This window comes from Numida meleagris, chromosome 18, assembly GCF_002078875.1.
Source record: "Numida meleagris isolate 19003 breed g44 Domestic line chromosome 18, NumMel1.0, whole genome shotgun sequence".
Taxonomy (NCBI): domain Eukaryota; kingdom Metazoa; phylum Chordata; class Aves; order Galliformes; family Numididae; genus Numida; species Numida meleagris.
The window spans coordinates 5239870-5261425 of NC_034426.1; the positions used below are offsets into that span (position 1 = coordinate 5239870).

The following is a 21556-nucleotide window of genomic DNA, read 5'->3' on the forward strand; positions in this document are numbered from 1 at the left end:
CGCCCCGCGGTCCCCTGTTCCTTCACAGGAACCCCCCAGGTGCCCTCAGGGCCGCCCCTACGTACCCTGCCCCCCCTCAGGAGCCGGTCCCTCCTTCGCTCCCCCTGCCCGTCCCTCACCGGGATGAGCTCCCGGAGCGAGCGCCTCACGGGGATGGTCTCCAGCTCGCCTTCTTCCACCTCCATCGGCTCAGGCTCCGGGCCGCGGGGTTCTGCCGCTGTCGCCGTTGCCTCCGCCTTCACCGAGATCCGCAGGCCCCGCACGGCCGCCATGGCTCCCCGAGCCCGCCCTCCGCCCGGCCAACGAGACGGCCCCGCCGCGGTGCAGAGCGCCGCCTCCCGGAGCCACCACCGAGACGGCACCGCGCATAGAGCGCCGCCCGGAGCTGCTGCAGGAGCGGCGCCACCGCTCCAAGCGCGGCCATAGAGACGGGGAGAGAGAGCGGCTGCTCCGGCCCTCCGCTCACCGCCATTTTCCCCTCCTACAATGATTGTTGCAGCAGTAGTCTGGCTTCTGCGAACGTTCAGGTTTTGCCTCCCCTCCGTGCTGTTCAGGAGCAGTGTGTCTGTATCCGACTGTTCTCAGTTCGGTTGTTCCCTTTGTCACGTTCTGCCTTCGCACCTGGGGGTATGTCAGGAGACATACCCTAACAGAATCATAGGAATCATCTACCTCTTGGCCTTTCTCTCACTGTGCTAAATAAACCATACAGTTCTACTAAGCAATTCTCATGAAACAAGTTCTTCATTCCACTAATCATCCTGATCACCCACAGCAGTGCAGAGCTATCCCCTTGGACACAATGGAACAGAAATGTGCTGTAGCTCAAGTTTTGCTCCTGCCTTGGCCAACAGCATCAGTATTTCGGCACCCATGGTGTAACACAGCTGATGGCTCTAGAGCTGTGTTTCCTTAGCTCACAGTCACCATCATCTCATCCAGATAATTCCATTACAAATTCCTAATATTTCTCTGGCTACGTGACCCTTCCATCCTGCTCCATACCTCAGTTTTGCCACTTCTCAAACCAAAACCCTCCAGCACACCCCTGAGATAGGTCACCTTAGGACAAGAGGTGGTGGCCTTAAGTTGTACCAGGGGAGGTTCAGGTTGGATATAAAAAACAATTTCTTCTCAGAAAAAGCAATGATGCAGTGGCACAGGCTGCCCAGGGAGATGTGGGAGTCCTCATCCCTGGAGGTATTCCAGAACCATGGAGATGTGGCACTGAGGGACGCGGTCAGTGGGCACAGTGGGGTGGGGTTGGACTTGGAGATCTGAGAGGTCTTCTTCAATCTTAACAATTCTATGATTCTAAAATTCAATAGCAGATCTTGACTTTGGCATAAAGAAATTTTGCATCTGGCAACATAAAGGCTCCTCCACTCATACATCATCCAATGGGACTAAAAGCTCCTCTTGCTACTCATCACACACTCCAGGTTTATTTATTTTTAACAGCCTCTGGGCTGAGGTCTTTACACAATAGCTAAAGTCAGTTATTTTGCCAGAACTATCTTTGGTGCTGACATCACACAGCCAGCATCTGACAGGAACCACCAAGTGACATCACCACAGGTGATACTTCCATGCCAGATGTGCATGGTTATGGCAGAGGCCACGTACACATAATGTGAACATACGAGAAATAAACAGGGCAGAAACACCTGCTCTGAGCAGTAGATTCCGAAATAATTGGGAGAGAAAACATTTCTGTGGCAGAAATGCTATTTCTTGAAATGACAAGGGAAATAAATTAAAGGATACACTTTTTCTCCTTTTGGTTTTCATAAGTAGAACACAGTGATCTAGATCTATATGTGATGTAGATCAGATTTACAAAGCCTAACTCTTCAAAGTAATAGCTGGAGCAGGATTCTGTGACATCAGGTTGCCTTGCACTGCGGCTATAAAAGTGCAGCTGAAGCTGTCACTTAACCCAGATACTTCCTTATTTTGTTTTAAAATCCTTGAATGCTCATCTAGGACAGATCCTTGCTATACAGCTGTACCACAACCCTCTCTGCTTAACATGATTTCATTACTTGCTCACTGAACTCAGCACAAAACTTTCTACTGATAAATTGTGGCTTTAGGTAAGTTGCCACAGGTTTAGAGTTCCTTAGGAAAAAATCACCTCTAGGCTGACTGGCAGCAACAATCAAATCAGAAGAGGAAAACCAGGCCTGAGTGCCAGTAGGGCTTTTACTGTTGGGTAGCTGAATGGAATATTCTCTTGATATTTTCCAGCTTCTTGTACAATCTTATTATGAACTGTGAATTCTTCACAATTACAGGCTGATCTAATTCTATTCTTCTAAGTCTGCAGCCAAGAGCTCTGTTCTTTTCCACTCACCTCAGACTGCATCCTCTGCCCATAAAAGGCCCGCGAAGGAACGCAGGTTGGGGCAGAACAGCTCCACCTTTATTCCAGCCTTTGTGCAGAAAGGATGATTCAGTGGTAGTAAACTACTGAGGAGTGGAGTGTTAATTATGGGAGGGAAAAAGGAATTTGGAAAAGGTTACCAGTCATTATCGAGAGAAGCCTTAAGTAAGGAAAGGCTGTTAAAAATAATGGATGGTGTGACTGAACAATAAATCCTTTCAGCATAAAAAAGCTTTTTACAGCAAAATATTATTCATCTCCCCACTACTGACCACCAGAGGGAACTCTTGCAATAATATTCCCAACTGCTAGCAGTTGAAAAATAAACCTGGTGAAACCCCCTAACTCCTGTAGTTTTGTGGTGCAGGTTTTTGCTTGTAAACAAGGGAAAATGGGGTAGAAAAGGAGGAATGGGGAATGAGAAAAAGAACAAAAAAATCAGCCAGCAGACTCTCAGTCAAAAAGCAGCTTTTCTTCATTCTTTCTTTTTTTTCTGTTTAAATGATGGTCTGGCAGGAGTCTAGAAATGATTACTTTTACCACTGCAAGAGTGTTCTGGTTTGTTTATTTGAAGTCTATGAAACACTACACAGAATGGACATACTTTTCTGCTGCTGTGATTTAATTCTCCTAGCAGCCTGGGCTCTCAACAAGAATCTCCGGCTTTTCAAATCTATAAAAACCTGAGCACAGAAGTGTGCTATTTCTGCAACTAGCTTGCAAACTCCATGCATCACCAGGGAAACTAGGACTCTAGGTTCCAAATAGATCATGACTGGCTCCTACCTACAGTCCATCTGGAGAGAGAACAGGATCAGCGAAGGAAGGATGCTCATTTGTTAAATCATCAGAAAAGCAGAAGTCAAACACCTGGTGTTTTCTTATATATTTAGCAAACTTCAGCCTCCCACCTGTAAGACAGAATGTTTTTTCACTGGGATATTGTGAAGGTTCATACAACACTAGTTAACTGACACAATATCAAAGCCCCATCCATGAGACAGTTACAGGACTTCACAGTGCCCTACAAGAAAGCAAAGGTGCTGTGAGCCAGCCAGGCAGGAACATGGCACTCGCACAGTTAAGGACAGCTGTGCTCTATGTTTATGCGAGTGCTGCCACAGGGAGGCCACACAGTTGAAAAAGCACATTCCTTTGGGGAAATAAAAGCCTACAGAACTGAGCAGAGCTGGAATGGAATTCTCTACACAGATATCCAGACTCTGAAGACATTATTCTGGAACTTTAAGATCTCAGAGAACAATCTAAAATTGGTATATATTTCTTCATCCTTACAGATACCATTCTTAATGGTGCATGCAGCCACATGCACATTCCTCTGCGGCCGAAGTGGAAGTTAAGTAATTCTCTATCTACAGGTCCCTATGGACAGTGATCTCTTCAGGGTTAAAACAAGCTTTTTCTTTCACAGGGCTAGACTTAACACTGAACACCTCACTGGAAAGACACAGCACCATGAAAAGAGCTGTGCTGGCACAGCTGTGAGGTGGGAACATACAGCTGGCAGGGAAGGCAAGGGCAGGAACTGGGGGTGCCAGCACATCTCTGAAGAAAAGACGGTGAACTGAATCCCCAACGTGCCTGCCTGTGTGCAGACAAAGCTGGCTTCACACAAGCGATCACAGCGAGCTTCAGAAGCTGTGAAACCACGGGGAACTGGGACACTCGGGGCTATCCTCATCTCCTAACGGGATGCACCAGCTGCACAGACAAATCCTGGCCGCCCTCACAGCGCTACGCCGGGCCCTACCATCACCGGGATAAAGAACTGGGGTATGAAGAAAGCAGCCCTGGAAAGGGGTAGCTGCTGCTCTCAGGTGCCCAGAGGGACCCCTCAGCACTCACAGACAGGCCTCGCCGGTACCAACGAGCTCCGAAAACACCGAGGAGGCAGCCCACACACCACTCTCCTCAGCGCCAGCAATCTCCCCAGAGCGCATGCGCAGCGCCCCACAGGGAGCCACCCGTCCCCAGGGCCGCGCGGAAATATGACGTCACGAATTCCCCGCGTCTCCCGCGTGCGGTCACTTCCGGTAGGTGAGGTCAGGGCAGGGGCCGCCATTTTGGTGTGGCAGGGCTGGGCGCGGAGCGGGGCACCGCGGGCGGCGGCGGCCCGCGGGGCGGGGGCAGCGAGTGCGGCCTGCGGGCGGGGCGGCCCCCATGGCCGGGCAGTTCGACTCCGAGGACCAGGGGAGCTGGTACTGGGGGCGGCTGAGCCGAGCCGAGGCGGTGTCGCTGCTCCAGGGGCAGCGCCACGGGACCTTCCTGGTGCGCGACTCGGGCACCATCCCCGGCGACTTCGTGCTCTCGGTGTCTGAGAGCTCCCGCGTCTCGCACTACATCGTCAACAGCCTGGGGCCGGCAGGAGGCCGGAGGGCCGGCGGCGAGGGCCCTGGGGCCCCGGGTGAGTGACCCCCAGGGCTGGCGGTGCCCCTCAGCCGCTGCGGGCCCCGCTCTGCGCCTTCTCCCGGGGGCTCCGCTCTCCCCACGGGCGGCGTTTCGAATCGTGTTGCTCTTTGTAGAGGAGTTCATTCGCGTCTTGCAGCCGTTTGCCTGCACCTGTCTTGCAGCGAAACGCGCTCTGGGACCGAGCACGGAGCGCAGCCCTCCTGGAGCCGACACCGTTTTAGAGCTTTGCACGTTCTTTTGTTTTCTTCATAGAGCAGTGAATGGTAATGTGTAGATGCGGTGTATCACCTGAGCCTGGAGATGGATCTGTGGAAGTGTCACTTAAAAGGTTGAATTCTGAGGGAATGGTTTAGCGTTAAGAGGACAGATTGTGAGGCTAAACTTAGTCATGAATCAGAGTTGGGTGGGTTATTAAGTAGTGGGAGCTCCTCAGGAGTGAAAAGATGTTTGTTCCTTTAGATCAGATGTAAAGTGCAGGGTTCCCCCTCCTACACACACCTTGTGTTGTAAGGGGAGATTCGATGTTATTCCTCAGCAACTTCTAATACAAAAATAATGTACTTACATTAACCCTTAAAGAGCTATTCATCTATTATAGAGGAGAAAGCTATTACAGGAAGCAATGTTTCTGAATGCACAAGTGTAGCTATGTGAACAAGAGCCCCCAGCAGTGTAGAATCTGTAGATGTGTGGTGAGAAGGTTTAGTTAAAAGGCAGCGAGCCATGCCCTGCTGGGGGCATTGCTGAAGTTGGCGGTGGAGCCGCTCCTGTCTGGGTATTAACGCTCACACAATGATGTGGGCGTCTTGCTGGCATCTCAGAAAGAAACCACTGCAAAGTTTGGGAGTCTGCGTAATAAAGCTGTGTCATAGGGGTTCTAATGAACTTGACGTGAGTGAAGTTAGTACATAAGTCGCTGCAGAGACAAAGAAACATTTTTTTTCAGGGTGCACAGACTAAGGAGTCATCTGAAAAAAGAACAAACCTGTTGCTGTTGGGTTTGCACCATTTTACAATGATCTCTCCTGCTTGGGGCAATTTAAAATTGGCAAATTGTTGAAAGCCTGAAGTCATTGGGTTTGTCACAGGAATCTACCACTGCTGCAGGGTACGCTCAAGTCACAGAAAGCTCTGTAAGGCAGGAGATAAAGGTGGCCGCATTGAGCTGGAAGTGGATGGTGAAGTGATTTACCACAAGACATGTTAGATTCCTCAGCGTTTCATGTCTTATCAAGACAAAGGTTGATTTTCATGGATTTGTGGAGGCTTGGTGCCTGACATGTGTGACAGGTGTTACACAGAGCAGAATAAGCTTCCAGGGCGTTTTGTAGTGGAATCCATCCTGATAGGGTTTTAAAGATGCTAGAAGTGAAAAACACTGAACAGTGTGTGCCTGTCACCTTTCTGGGCAGCTGTTTTCTGTAGAGTGGTTCATCTGTGGAAAACCAGTATTCTTCATGCTGTTGAATGTGTAGTCTATGTCCCTGTCAGATCATCTTGGTGAAAAGCCATTCTAACTTTTTCTGTTACTACTAGCTTAAGAGTGTAGGATACCTTTTAGTATTCTATGGACTAGGTTACATTTGGAATGTTAAAATGTTTTGGTGTTCTTTGTAAAAAAATAAAAAATAAAAATAAAATAAATCACAGGTTGCCCAGAATAACTGTGGCGGTGTTCAAGGCCGGGCTGTGTCCTGGCAGCCTGGTCCGGTGGTTGGCAGCCAGCCCAGGGCAGGGGCTTGGAACTAGGAGGTCTTTAAAAGGTCCCTTCCAACCAGAGCCACTCTGTGATTCTGTGACATGCACCTGACGTAGTTATCTTCTGTTTTAAACGTTTATCTGCCTTAGAAGACCATCTGCTATCGTAGCTGTGTAGGTTGTGGATGCAGTTGGTTTGAAATGTGTTAAAAAGCTTAATTATTTTTGGAAGGCTGCTTTTTTTTTTTTCCACCTTGATGTTATGAGAATAGGTGCTGCTTCACTCTCCCACCGCAGATATTTCTGTGCTGAAATTTTAGTGGGTTTAAGTGAATGTCATGCTGATGCTGCTCTCGTTTCACACTCAAACTAATGGAAGAAAGGATGAGTGCGTAGTAAATTACATTTAAAGTGTAATTAAGAGTTTCCTTCAGAAAAAGTGGTAGGCATAAATGTTCTTTAAAGGAAGGGACGTGGAGTTATTGGTAGAAGATTGAAGATGATTTCATGTTTGGATGGGGAAGGTAGTGCAGTGAAATGAGGTAAATGTTTGCTAATTGCTAATTTGGAAAAACAACTTTACCGTGTTATTTTTCCATATACTTAACTTTTTTTTTTTTGCAATTGATTGTTTGGGAAATGCACACAACTCACTGGAAAACCTAGATGTGCCTGATCAAGTTCCTATCTTGATTTGTTGGCTTCAGGTGACTGAGGTGCATATGTGATCGGGGACTGCTCGTATGCTGCTGTGCAGGAACCTAGCTTCAATACAGAATGAATGAAACGAGGAGCTTTGGCTTCCTTAATATAGAAAGCCATGCTGGCAGAAAAATGAGATTTCTTCCATTGCAGAACAGTTAGAAAGTTGGATTGTTTTATTTTTTAAATTCACTTTTTGCCTGATAAGCTGTGGCAGGCATTAGCGTGGTAATGGACAATAGAGGAAATATTTTAATACATCATGTGTTTGCAATTTGACATACAAGTGCAGGGTGAAAGTGTCTGATGCGCGCTAAAACAAAATGCCTGAAACATCTAAAGACAGATGTGTTTTTTGTTGAAAGGCCAGGAGCCTCAAAGTCGTAACATTTCCTTATGGCATAGAAAAGTGTGACAGCATGGAAGGGGATGTTTTCAGTAAGCATGCATTTTCAAAACGCGCTTACTGCGCTCCATTGTCACTTTTTAAAAAATTCAGACTGTACTTCCTGGAATCATGAAACCAGTGAACTGGGTTTCACTGTTTTTATAGAGCATTCCTGGGTGCTTGCCTGTTCTGCTCGGGCATGAGCAGAGAGGTACTGAAGAACAAGGGAAAAAAGATACCTGGATGGAGGTGGGGGAAATAGGCAGAATGGGATGCCTCTGTAACAGAGTTGAGGTATGCTCTAGGAGGAAACTGTCATATGTCACTGTGATGTCTTCAGAGTGAGAGCCTTGTGTCTTGGCACCCTGAACACCAAGAGCAGCCTTTCTTTCCCCAAACGTGCTTTTGAAGATGGGGGGCAGGGGCTTACGGAGTGTGCCTAGAGATGAAATTGAAAACCTATATTCCTGCTAAGTCTTCCATGCCCTAAAAAGGAAAGCTTACCGAAGCTTAGGGATAAAGAGAAAACTGCCTAGTGGTGCTGACAGAATGAGAATGAAGAGAGAAATGCGAAACCCTTGAGATCTGATGGAGTGAGAAGCTGCTCTGTGGTTATGCCACCTGCCCACACTCCCAAGAAGAATATTAGATATTTTATTTTGCACCTCTATGAACGAGCTTTTCCACACTGATACAAAGCCAACTGAGTGTAAAAGTCTTTGGTCAGGAAGGCCCATGTGTCATGGAGATCTGACAGGGTCCAGATTTTAAACTTAATTACTGGCTACTTTGGATTTTTAACCCCTTCGTCACCCTTCTGAGAGCAGAGGTTTCACTAGCTGTTTCCCCACGATGAAGTGGATGGAATCACGTTAAGTCCTAGCACAGACGGAGCTGGGATATGGAGTAAGTGGGAAAGATGATATGCAGCTCCTTCCCTTTCTGATTCGAAGGAGCCATCTTACAGAGCCGAGCAGCGCTGCAGCCGGAGGTGTGAGCTGAGCAGCTGTCCTTCCTTTGGCTGCGCAGAGCTGGGGAGAAGGGAAGAGAATTTCTTCAGTTGTCCAGCTTCAATAGGAAGTGACTAATGTTCCTCTAGAAGCTAGGCTTACCTTTGCACGCATTCTGCTTTTCCTGAGAGCCCTCGGAAGATGCGGACAGTGTGCTGCTAGAACTTGTGCCTTCAAGAAGATTGTTCCAGGGTTGTGAAGGAAAACAGCTCTGCTTCTCCAGACAAAGAAAAAACCACAGCTCTTTGCTCTGACTTCCTTATCATAGATCTTGCCTTAATTTTTCCATTGGCCTGTAGGTATGAGAAGTGTTGCAATTCAAACAAGAAGCTGAAGAATTCCTCTGAGCCTGAAATCTGTTAATCTTTGAGTTTCGTTACACCAGGGAATGGCAGGACTTGGAAGCTCATAATGCGTGGAATTATTTCCCTGCTACTTAAGTGAGCATCACTCAGCTCGTTAACTTGTAGCTGAACAAGACTATACACAAAAGAAACTGATGGAGAGATTAGCACCTGCTTGGTAAGGTGTGGTTGTATTTTATTTCCAACCCCTGCTTTCCTCTTTGTGACTTTGAACTCTTTAGTCTTGACACGGTGTATTTAGGAATCTTCCAATTAAAGTTTTCCAGGCGGTGACCGCGTTGCTGCCTTTATGTTCTTTGACAATTTGAATTAAGCTCAAGGATTTCTTGTTGCAAAGAGCTTGTTTTCCAGACCTGAGATTGTTGCAGCTGCCCTCTGCTTTTAAAACAAAAGAATCAGAATCGCTTGTGGTATTTTGGGCGTGTTCCCTTTGTGCAAATAGTGTCACTCCTTTTTGTCCCTTCAAGGAACACATTGATCATTCTGATCTTAAAATGCATTTGAAGGGGCTGCGTTCTCTCACTCTTCAATTGTGGCAAATGTCTTTTGGAAGACTCCTTTCTCGGATGTAGCACATTGATCTCAGTCACTCCTTCCTCGCACACAAGACTTCAGTGGACTTTCCTCTTGAGAGTGCGACTCAGTTTTATTTAGGGACGTGTGGCAGCTATTTCAGGCTGTAACGCATTATTCCAAGAGCCTTACTCCTCTTTCTGCACCAGGTTCACACATCACACTGATATTTACATTAGTTTCCTTATCTCTTGGTGAAGCCAGTGTGGTTTTGGTTACTTTTTGTAGTTTTTTTGAGGATGTTGTGCTTTTTTTTTTTTTTTGGCTCATTGCAGTGGGGCTGGTTTCTTCTGAAAGTCCTTCAGCCTTTTGATGCGTGCAAATGTGCGTTTTCCTATGACTTGGTTCTGCTGCTTTGAATTTTCTGTAACCGACTTAACTGCTGTTTCTATTCCTTCAGGAACTTCAGAACTTATTTATTGGGTGTTTGTCTGTGTTGATCTCACCGAATCTGCCCTTTCTCTATTAGAACCCCTTTTTGCTCTCTTGAAAGACCTTCTTGTAATGTTAGCTTGCTGTGCTGACAGTGCTACTTTGAAGGGGATTTTGGATCAGCGACAGCCTGAAAAATTCTGCTAGCTTTGTACTAGAGGGCTCATTCTCAGAACTGTTAGATATTCCCTGCAGAGAGGCAGACTTGCAAAGTAAGCATCTCTTTCTTGCTAAGAGTTACTCATTAAAGCATAAATCTTTTCCTCTCCGCTGCCCTCCCCCAGCCTTCCACAATTCTTCCCATAACTGATTACACAGTGTATGGTGCATGGTGGAAATAGAACATCATACAGATGTTTTTCCCTAGCTGAGCTCGATGAGCATAAAAATGAAAAGGAAAAAAAAAAAGTGCAGCTCACAATTGAAAACTGAAATGGATTATCTGCAATTTGATACTCCTGATGTCTTGAATATGAACATCATCTGCATTTTAATGTATTTGAGGTCCGCATTCGCAGCTTAGACTCCATCTGACAAATATGGCAAGGGAAACATAAGAGTGGAGATTAAAAGAATGACTTATATGTGTTATGAGAACACACTGTTGCATTGCCGTGCTAAGTGTTTTTCTGTAGTGTCCATGCCCTCAGCCCGAGATTCATTCCAGCAGGTAAATGATCATTACTGCAGTACTGTCATTTTGAAATCACTTCAAACTGCAAAAAATAGTTGTTGGTTTTTCTTAAACAAAACCCCTTTTCAGAAACTGTACAAGGACTTCGTTTGCTGTCCAGATTTAGAGTATTCAGTGGGGGAAAAATGAATTGTCTGTTCAGTGAAGATAGTATAGGCTTCTGAGAAATGCAGATGTACTGAATGTCTTTGTCTGTTAGGTCCATATAACATTGCAGGATTCTAGATACTTCTGTCATAATTCAGGAAGTTTGGCAGTGCCAAACAATTTATTACATACTTTTCTGTCATGAGCACAATCTTTAAATCTCTATCCTCATTAACAGTATAATGCTCCCTTAGATTAAAAATACCTAGAAGAGCTCAATACGATGAGCGTTGATCTAAAGATGACCAAATTCAGTATCCAATTACTTGCCTGTAGAGGTATTAGTCTTCTCAGATGTTTAATTTACAGCTGTAACTGTTGTACACTCTCTTTGTTGACGTTTTGCTTTTTCCTTTCAGGGTTGAATCCCACCAGATTTCGAATAGGTGACCAGGAGTTTGATTCTTTGCCGTCGTTACTGGAATTCTACAAAATACACTATTTGGACACTACAACCTTGATAGAACCAGTTTCCCGATCCAAGCAGGATAGTGGCATTATCCTCAGACAGGAGGAAGTTGAATATGTGCGAGCTCTCTTTGACTTTAATGGAAATGATGACGAAGATCTTCCGTTTAAGAAAGGAGACATACTGAAAATCTGGGATAAACCTGAAGAGCAATGGTGGAATGCAGAAAACAAAGAAGGAAAGAGGGGAATGATACCTGTTCCTTACGTCGAGAAGTGTAGACCTTCCTCTGCTTCAGTATCTACTCTGATTGGAGGTAACCAGGATAGTTCCCACCCACAACCACTGGGTGGGCCGGAGCCAGGGCCCTATGCCCAGCCCAGCATCAACACTCCGCTCCCTAACCTTCAGAATGGCCCTATTTATGCCCGGGTTATCCAGAAGCGAGTCCCTAATGCCTACGACAAGACAGCCTTGGCTTTGGAGGTACATAATGGGCAAAACTTAGAAAGAAGAGATCTGTTCAAGGGATTTCCCTTTCCATCACATTGTAGTTTTGTAGGAATAAGAAAGGGAAAAAAGCATTGTAAAGCTGTTTTTGCATCATGATTGATAAGTTATCGATAAAGCTTTGCTTTTTTTTTAAATAAGTGACTAGAGTCACTTGTAGACTAGCTTGATTACAAGCATGCTTAGGTTACTGATCCAGTGTTGCGTCTTTTGTCAAACATCACTAACATAAGTGTTTCCTCATCCACCTTTCACTTCTCCAGTCATTATTTTAGGGGGAGGGAGAGGGTGTGGTTCATCATGTTGTGTCTGAACCTGTGTTCAATGTTGCGTGCCTCCACCCCAGCCTTTGAAGGTGTGCTGAGTGACTCTGTCGTTCTGCCAGCAGTTTAAAAGCGATTGGTGGAAGCACTGAGAGTCACTTTGAAATTACTCATGCTGAGACAATAATGATCACGCGTAGGGGTTTATTTTAATGTCTTGACCTCAAGCAGATTGCTTCATTTTTTTTAGATTGTGAATCACGGACATGTATTACAACTCATTAGGGAGGTGAAGTAGTGACTGATGGAGTATTGTTTGTGATAAAGCAATGAGTTTCCCTGAGGTTGATTCACTTCTTGATATGATCAAATACTTGTCTGTGCTCTTTTTGAGATTCTTTTCCCCTCCTAAAAAGGAGAATGGTGCTCTGTCTCCACGCATCAAATAGTTATCCCCCAAGTTACATTTGAGGAAATTGAGGCCAAGGTATTCTAAGTGGCAGACCTTTGCCTTAGGATGATATGTAAACTGTATCCTTTAATCTAGGCTTTCTTTGAGTTAAACACTCTGGAATTTCCTGATACCTAATTGACTTCCTGTTTATATAACATTTTAAGTACTTGGGGAAAAAACAGTTTCTGTGCTGAGTCAGAACATCTCTGCACTCTTAATGATTTGTTTAATTTTGTGTGGCATAAAATGCACTTGAATACTTCAGCAATGTGGCAAGCATATGTACATGTCTTTAGTACACGATTGGCAAATGTAGCACATTCTACAGATCTGGTAATTGATGTATAACCTGGGAGAGCTGAAATTTTTTCCCCACTGTACATAAAAATTTGCCTAGGGAAGCAGTGGAAATATATTCTGAGTTACTGTAAGGTTTGTTGCACTTCTGAATTGAGAGAGCCGGGATACAGAATGGAGATTTGGGGATTGAAAAGCACGAATATAGAAGTTCGTGCCAACTCAACAAATTCGGGGGAAATATACAAAGATTTTAACCTTCCAATTTCTGTAATACCTGCAATGCTGTTTCCTTTCCTCTCTTTGTCACCACTTTCACCTTGGCACCTCCTGGAGCTTCAGAGTATTTCTGAGCATCGTGGAGTGTTCCAATCAGATTTTCTTTGAGGCATTCTAGATTGCTGCAGTATATTGTATCAAAATCTTTTGCTTTTCTTTCTGGATTTTGTTTTTAAGCTTAAACTAACCCCAGTGTGCTACCAGTGTTCCTTTAAGCTTAACTTTCATTGCATTTAAAGCAGAACCCCACCACACCACTCAGATTGTAGTTTGGTAGCATAGAGCAAAATGGTGAGGCTGGGGGAAATACTGGTAATCTGGGCTGCTGTAAGCAAATCCGAGTGAAAGCAACATTTCTTACCCATTGGATAACAGCCTGTGAGTGCCCTGGCTGGTTTTCTGTTAGGCTGCTCCTCTTCACTCAAACTCATGTTGTGTCAAGTACGCTGTGCTTTCGGAAGGTGTAATTTCATGGAGAACATCTCTTTGTTCTGAACTAGCTCCCACTGCTGTGGGCTTCTCATGCTGGTGTGCTAGTTAGCAGAAGTGTCCAAGGGTTGGAATGGAGAAATCTGTAGGCTTTGGCCATCTGTGAGGATGTAAATAAGATTTATAACCTTCCTGCTACAACAGTGGTCTTTGTGGGCCGTGTCATCTTCCTTAAACGCTTGCTGGTTGACAGACTGGAGCTCTCGATGGGGATGCTGTGCACCCATCCTGCTACAGCTGTACACCAAATAAATGTGTTAACAGCATTCGTTCTTTATTCAGTATTTAATATTGGGAAAACTCAGTTTTAAAACTTGAAGCATTCATTGCTGCTTCTAATTGTGCTTCCTCGTTTCTCTGCGCCCTTTATCATTTCAAATCACCACGTTATCGAACTGCTTTCAGTGTCTGTGCAGGAAAAAGCAGCAGTGTGCTCTTCACCTTTCCCAGTTTTTTTCTTCATCCTGTCTCTCCTGTTTCTCGTTGTCTTTTTTTTTTTTTTTAACATTCCCTTTCACTGCATGGTGTTTCTTTGTTTATTCAGAGATCTCTTTCTTCAGTGGCTTACTAGAAAGCATTACGTAAATCTTTTCAGTCCATTTTTGCCCAAACCTCCTAACTATAAATCTAAATTTGTTTCCTCCAAATGAAAACTCTGTCTTAAATGGGGTGATATTTGTAGGTGGGGTTTGATCCCAGTGTTTGTCCTAAGCAAATAAAATTCTTAACATCAAACATTTTTGTGGCCCAAACTGCAAACAGAACTATCTGTGCTGCTAGGTTAAAACTAACAGGGGTTTGAAGAGCTTAGAGGAGGATCAGAGCAAATTACGTTCTAACAAAGGCTGTGCTGTGCTACGGAGGAAGGGCTTAGCCCCATTTATTTTGCTTGTAACTGGACTATTCAAGAAGTTGTTGAGTATATATTAGTTAAAAGAAGGGAGAAGAAGGGAAGATCTATGTGGTTAATGACTCTGAAATCATTCCATCTTAGTTTGTTTCTTTTTCCTCCCCTCAATAACAGTAACAGGACTCCACCATTTTGACCTTTCAAAAGAGGAGCACTTGGAATAAAACCACAGCATCCACAAGTCTTTACATGAAGCTTCATTTTTTTGCGTTGAAGCAGCATGTGGAGTGTATTTCCTTTTGAAAAGTCTTAAGAGAACTGCTCCAAGTCTGGCTTGATAGCAGGGTACAGTGCTTTCCTTGGGGTTCCGGGCTTGGTGGGATGATGTGCAACAGACTGGTAATACCATTAATCAAAGTGAGGAGAATTCAGAGGGAACATCGTCTTCTGGTGGAAAAATTTGGGAGTTCCAGCAACTGGAATAATGGGTAGCTTTGCTAAAAGTTTCTCTGTATTGTCTTCAGGAGAGTATGTGAACTAGAGATGGATATGCAGTTTCAGAGCAGATTCAGAAATTATCTTATGGAGCCATTTCACAAAGCTAGCATTTGTGATATGACCCGTGTTTACTTAGTCATGTGTTGTAACTTAATGTGGGCAGAATTGCCTGTACTGTACCACTTGGAGTCTTCATACAGTTCTGCCAAGCACAGTGGGCATATTATATATATTATTTTAATATGTTATGGTAGGTAAGTAGTGTGTAAATTATGTTGGATGTGGACCTGTAGATAGAATGTGTCTTGGTCTGCGGTCCACAAAACGTAGGAAAATGGCTCCCACAATAAAAATAAGTGTTTCCAACTTCAGTAAGGATGGAAATGGGAAAAAAAAAAAACAGGAGGGAAATCTTAGAGACAAAATGAAAGCAGTGAATGCACATTTAGCTATTTAAATATAACTTTTTTTGTAAATAGAAACAATTGAAGTAGAGTTATCCAAGATCTGTTAAGAAAAGGATATAATTCTAGCTTGAAAAAATACAAAGAAGCACAGTGTCTCTAAACGTGTCTCTTCAGTCATTGATTCCACCAGGCTATGCCAGGCTGTTGTTCAGCTACACAGGAGGACGTGCTTCTTTCATTCATGTTGGCTTGGAGGTCATATACTTTGCTGTTGAAGGCTGATGTGTGCAATGTATCCAGATCTGAAGTAATGTAGATATCTAGGATAGCGTTCTTGTAACGGTGATGATTAGGAAATAAGATTATTTGCTTCTACTATTGTCACATCTAATGTTTTCCCTATTAAACTATAGCTTTCTGTTGTTTTGATCAACAGAGTATTTTTATTGGTACAACCCCCAGTGATTATTAGCGGTAGCGAAATGCTACATGCTGCGTGATGAAATTCCTAAAGAGCTGAAACTAGCGTGCAGAAGTCAAGGGAGGCTTCCTTTTTGCCTGTAGCAAATCCATAAGAGGATTTTCTTCAAAATATGGTTCATGAAAATGTGTATGCTAATTACTACAAAAGGAAAAGAAACAAAGCTGCAGCAAGAGTCCCCAGTGTACCTCTCATTACCAGATAAGTAATCATCAGAGTTATGGGAAGCTTAATTAAATGTCCATGCAGTGTTTTAAATGTATGCACTGTTAAAAGCTGTTTTGGCAAAAGATTGCAAGGGATTAGAAATTGTAAAGTTAATGGAGACGACCAGCATCTGAAATTGCTTTCCTTATTCTTCATTCACTGCCTGGGAAGTGAGAATAATGAGATTCTGCTTCGGATGAATTGGGGACAGTGATGAGCATGTATGTAACTGTATGTTCAGTGAATTTCTGGGTTAAATGCAGTGAGACACTGTGGCTATGCTTTGAGAGTTTATTTACTGCATTAGTGAAAGAAAATAGAGTATATTTGTCCCCAAAGCATTTTCTGTCTGTGACCTGGAAAGAATTCTGAAGACCTTTGTGTTACTCATAAAGAAGATTATTGATAACATTTTACACAGAGGGGTAGAAATGGGCAGACAGCTTTTCAATGTCACAGATATTTTTCAGTGACTTTGTAAATTATTGTACAAGCGCTAATTAACATTTCCTTTAAGATGCAAAGGAGCTGGGGACTGATCAGACCCAGACTTGTGGCCCCGCTTTGAACTACATCACTGTCAGCCTTGGGAAAATATCTGCTCTGCAGTTTGTCGCCCTTATCAAAGGGAGGTGATACCTTTAGAATTAATTGGTTATGTATTATGCTGGAGATTAGAATATGAGATGCATTACTGTGCTTTTATTTAGTGCAGTACATAGAACTGGGTGCTTTTAGACTACAGCGTATTGTTTTGCCAGTCCATAGTAACTATTATTTTTCTAGCCATTTTGGGTATAATAGGAGGAGGGCATCAGTTGTCTTCACTATACGCGTGGAATTTGAGAAATCCATGGACAAAAGACTGAAAGACATCTGGCCTTACCTCTGGTAATGGCTAGATGTGGATGCTAAGAGAGTCAGAACAGAGCAATCTTAGGGCAGTACTACCCAAACATTCTCCGAGTGCTTTAGAATCTGTGGCTGTAGAAATGTAGCCCCCAGTTAGCCCAAACTCTTTCAGTACTACCTGGAGAGGAATTGCAACGTTAAGGAGCCGTTTAGTTTGCAGATGAGTGTTTACTTCATGCACCTGCATTCCCTGGCTCCCTTCCCTCGCGGGGTTATTGATGCAGTACAAGGAGAGCACAAGCCTCTGTCAGTTCAGCCAGGGCCTGTCAAATAGCATCCTATCCTATCAGATGCTGTTGTGATAGCAGCTGATGTCAGGGCCCAGACATGCTCAGAAAGCTTGGTCTTGGATTGCAGACTAGAGGGTGGTTCTCACCTAGTCTAGCTAGTTTCTTTCTATACTTCCTTCATGAGTGAGTAACATTGGGTGGTAGGCTGGTGCACAGATAAGACCAAAACTCTTTTTGTAGAAGTATCTGTGGTACACTTGGGTGATGTGACACCACGGGGGGGGAGCAGCAGCTCATCCTGTGTGTTCATGTGAATTGAAACTTTCCTTCTTCCTTCCCCTGCAGGTCGGTGAGCTGGTAAAGGTCACAAAGATTAACATGAGTGGTCAGTGGGAAGGAGAATGTAATGGCAAACGTGGTCACTTTCCATTCACACATGTCCGCCTGCTGGATCAACAGAATCCTGATGAGGACTTCAGCTGAGTGTGGCTCAACAGTTGCGCTTGCAGATGGGAACAATCTCAACTTGTTTTTATTGCAGATGCCATCAAGACTATGTTCCGACAGAAGCTGAAAGCGGTATTGCTTGTACAAGCATTCTGATAACCTGCAAACCCCTGGGACTGAACACCACCATTCCTTAATCAAGGGTCACGTAATTCAGGGTACGACAGTAGATAACTTGTGTGTCAAGTGGCAGAACTAGTACATGATTATGGGTTGTAATGCCTGCTTATGTCCATGTGCACAGCAGACTGGACCTTGCCAGGAGCATCAGCTGGAGAAAGCAGTAACAGAGATGCTACGATAGCATTTACAGCTCTCTCCAGTCCTTTTGTTTATGTTGCTTCTTCCTCAGGCAATGAACATCAACCTTAGACAATTCAATGTATAGATAGTTTGTTTTGGTTGTTTTTTTTTTCCCCATAAATTTATCCTGGAGCTTTCTCCATATTTTTTTTTTCCATCCTGAATTCTCTGTCCTAGAAAGGCTCTATAGTACTTTGCATGGTGAGTTAACTATGCACAGTACAGACTGTTTAGAGCACGTTGGGGACAGCCTTATGATTTACAAATACATACCATTTTAATGGTAAGTGACAGAACAAATCAACCTCGGAATTCTAGACGTTGGTGGACACTAGACTGAGTCAGTACTGTTGATGCTTCAGACATAGCAGCTGATTTTAATTTAAAATTTCTATTAACACATCAGTAACTCTCTATCCACAAATACAAGGCTTATTGAAGTGTAAACATCGATATCAGTGCTGAGAAATAAATGCATAGCACTTTAAGGCATAGCTTTAAAGCAGTGTTTGATTCCCTAGATGTACTAAAACGTTTGCACTGCTTTCAGACAAACATAAATTCCATAGGGCCAGTTTAATTGCTCTAGAATTCTTCAGTACCCGTTTGCATTACAGTACAAATCATTGTCAAAAGTGGTGAACTGACAAACCAAATACTACTTCTACTTTGAAATTACTCTGGGGACTCTTCTGGTTTAATTCTCATCTGTAAAATATTTGATAGTGAATTCATGAGGATTTTATTTTTAATAAACTAATGGAAAATACTTGTGTGCTTCTGGATTGATTTCCAAAAGGTGTAATAGAGTCACTATGGCTTCATAGCTCATAATGAAAGTCAGTGCATTGACTAGCTGGTATCGTGCACTGCTTGTTGGTTTTGTTTGTTGGTTTTTTAAGCTTGTTCTTCTAATTCTCTGGTTTTCTCTAACATAAATCAGAATGGATTCAGTAAGTTTTGTAAACTAAAATTAAACACTGAAGTAACTAACCCTTGTCTGTACCCTGGATTGTTTTCCCAGTATAGCACTCTAGTGACCAAGCAAACAAATTGTGTAACTGATTACATGATAAACTACACAGAACAGGTTTTTTTTCTAAATATTATCAAACTGAAGATCTTACTGTGGCTGATGCAAACCATGTGAGACGAGGATGTCTCACAGGTTGTAAATGCTGCGAGGGCTAGTTCCCACTGCAAAGGCTATTGCTGCAAGGCACCGACCCACAAAACAGAATACTGGTAACACTTTACCTCAGAACTGTGTAACATGCTGGAAACGTTAATGTTTGTTATATTTAAGTACTAGTTGCTTTACTTCGGAACTAATTCATTAGCAAGTCTTAATTTTCAGGTAATGGGCACCCGATAATTCCGTAGACTAACGCCAATGTACATGAATCGTACTTTTCAGTCACCGATCCCTTAAGCAGTACTAAGGGTTATTAGGAAGCAGACAGTTCTTGTAACGGTGACCCAAGAATAACAGTAATGAAGGAACTGCAGCGCTGTTCTAGCCTGGATCCTTCTCCTGGTCAGGGCGATCCGCCGCTCTGACTGTGACCACCTCTAGCTTTGTACTACACCCACCCCGAGGAAACAAATTCAGAACCCGACTCGAGGTTCAGGAACAAATTGGTTTGTTGAAGGCTAAGTTGTATTTTTCCTCCGGTCTTAGTGTTTGTTGCCACTGATTTTTCAGGAGCTGCATTCTAACACAGGCTTAACCCTGAGCTTATCAGTTGCCCGTATACGCTAATATTTTTCTTCAGGTTTTACAGAAGCAGCACTACAAACTGTTCTTAGAGTAACACAGTTGTTCCGAAGCATTTTCTTTTCCAGTTGCAGTTAATGAAAGCCCATACGTTTATACCTTTCCAATCAGCAGTTATTTTAAGATAGCAAAATGACTTTTTTTTTCCTGAAGGGAATTGTATTATGCAAATCTTGCCTTTTTAATACAAAAGACATCGACTGAATTGCTAACTAGCAAATACCCTGCAAAGTTTGTAGATGTGTTTTTTGTGAAGACTGTATAAATTGCAAATATTTGTACACTTTGAAAGAGCAAAAAAAAAAAAAAAGAAACTAGAGGAGTCTTAATAGCTGCTGTTGCACTAGAATCCTAAGTTCTGTGTCAAGCAGTTTTTCTTAGTCAACCAATACATTCATGCAGCTGTTTACCACTATTCAGTTCGAAGCTGAAATGTGATTTTTTCCATAGGCGATAGAAATAAATGTTTGCAATTGTGCAAAATAGACATTTCAACTTACCAGGCTCTTTGAACAGAAAATAGGTAGAACATAGGTTCATGAACATGTAGATTAACTCCTCTGTGGCCTTTGTTTTTCCTCTTCTGTTTCTTCTCTCTCTTCTTCCCAATGCGTGCAAAGAATCATTGCGAAGAACGTTGGTCGCAATCTTTTGTCTCTGTTTGGCTGTGGTTTTGGTCTCTTGTGCATAGGCAGGTGTTAGAACTAGAATAATCATTTCTAGAAATACACCGTGAAAGCAGAATGCTCAATGACACTGTGTTCTTCTGGTGCATTTACACATTATATCACACTAAAAGTACAACTGGCTGCTATGTTTTTTTAATATATATTTCATTTTGGTAAACCCCAGCCTTTTTACTAATATTTGACCTGGTTAAATCTTGTTAATCTGTTTGAATTGTATTTGTTAATAATGCAAATATTTCTAATCATCTTAAGAATAAAACACTTCATTTTTTTGTTAATGGTTTTGGGGAAGGATTCTAACCAAACCAGTTTGAAGAAAAATATGAACATGTGCCATTGTATTATAACACTATCCACTTTCTTGACAGTTAAAAGTCTTTTTTTAATTATTTTTTTTTGTAGCATGTAATGTATATGTTCATAGTATGTGAAGTAAATAAAAGTATAGCCAAAACTTTGGCTTGGTGTCATTCTCAATCAGCTGTCATTGTAATACTTGCATTTAAGAATATAAAAACAGATGTGCTGATCAGTCCATTTATAATTGACCATGCTTACATTAAAACAATTAAACCTAACACCTGCAGGAGGACAAGATTACTAAAATAAGTTATCAACCAGAAAATACAACAGCCTTTTTCAAGCAAGGTGAATGTCTGTAATAATCTGAGTTCCTTAAGTCAAGGGGAAGGGGGAAAAGTATTTTCACTGCAGAAGGAGGACTTGGGAAGAAAGTAAAAATGAGACTTCACAGTTTTAGTCTCATTTCTAACTAGAGAGATGTATTAGGAAGTAGTTTGGGGATTCTTTAGATGACTTAATCAAAATCCCCCCAACATTTGGCCTTCTGGAGGTGCTCTTTAGCTCACAAGGCCCTTGCATAGAACAGGCCATATTTTATACTCCCAATTGAAACACTTTTTACTGCGCTGTGTGTGTGTTCTGGGAGTGTGCAGGGAGGAGTCTTGATGATCAATAATCCTCTTTCTTGCTGGTAAGTCCAACAATGGCATTTATTTTCTCTCATTGCATTACAATTAAAGCACTCTGCATTTTAGTTAATTGGTATTCACCTGGCTGGTTACTACAGATAACTTTCTTGATCAGTACTGTTTAGTGGAGTCCTCAAGTGGGACTTTGTATTTAACTATACTGAGATGCCAACTGAG

At 43.0% G+C, this 21556-nt stretch overlaps 2 protein-coding genes across 6 annotated transcripts in view; one reads left to right on the forward strand and one right to left on the reverse strand.

Moving 5' to 3' along the window:
* NCBP3 (nuclear cap binding subunit 3) overlaps positions 1–4359 on the reverse strand; it is a 21279-nt gene extending 16920 nt beyond the window's left edge. Inside the window, exons 1-2 of one of the 2 annotated variants that reach the window (XM_021415458.1) lie at positions 4253–4359; positions 66–3297 (exon numbers count right to left, since the gene is read on the reverse strand). In XM_021415458.1, the coding sequence (XP_021271133.1) occupies positions 66–272 (207 nt within the window). In that variant the 5' untranslated portion in view covers positions 273–3297; positions 4253–4359. Of the gene's footprint in view, positions 1–65 lie in introns of both variants that reach the window. The other variant, XM_021415459.1, reaches the window with a different exon arrangement.
* CRK (CRK proto-oncogene, adaptor protein) lies at positions 4471–20053 on the forward strand. Of its 4 annotated transcripts, none has more exons than XR_002443958.1 (4): positions 4471–4811; positions 11185–11720; positions 14551–14721; positions 17457–17582. XR_002443958.1 is itself a non-coding variant. In XM_021415470.1 (3 exons), the coding sequence occupies exons 1-3, from the start codon at positions 4568–4570 to the stop codon at positions 17462–17464; spliced, it is 618 nt and encodes a 205-aa protein (XP_021271145.1). In that variant the 5' UTR covers positions 4471–4567; the 3' UTR covers positions 17465–20053. The 4 variants fall into 4 exon arrangements, 2 of the variants coding, with proteins under 2 accessions (XP_021271145.1, XP_021271144.1); XR_002443959.1 differs by lacking the exon at positions 17457–17582 and adding an exon at positions 15718–16186; XM_021415470.1 differs by lacking the exon at positions 14551–14721 and having other exon boundaries at positions 11185–11550; positions 17457–20053.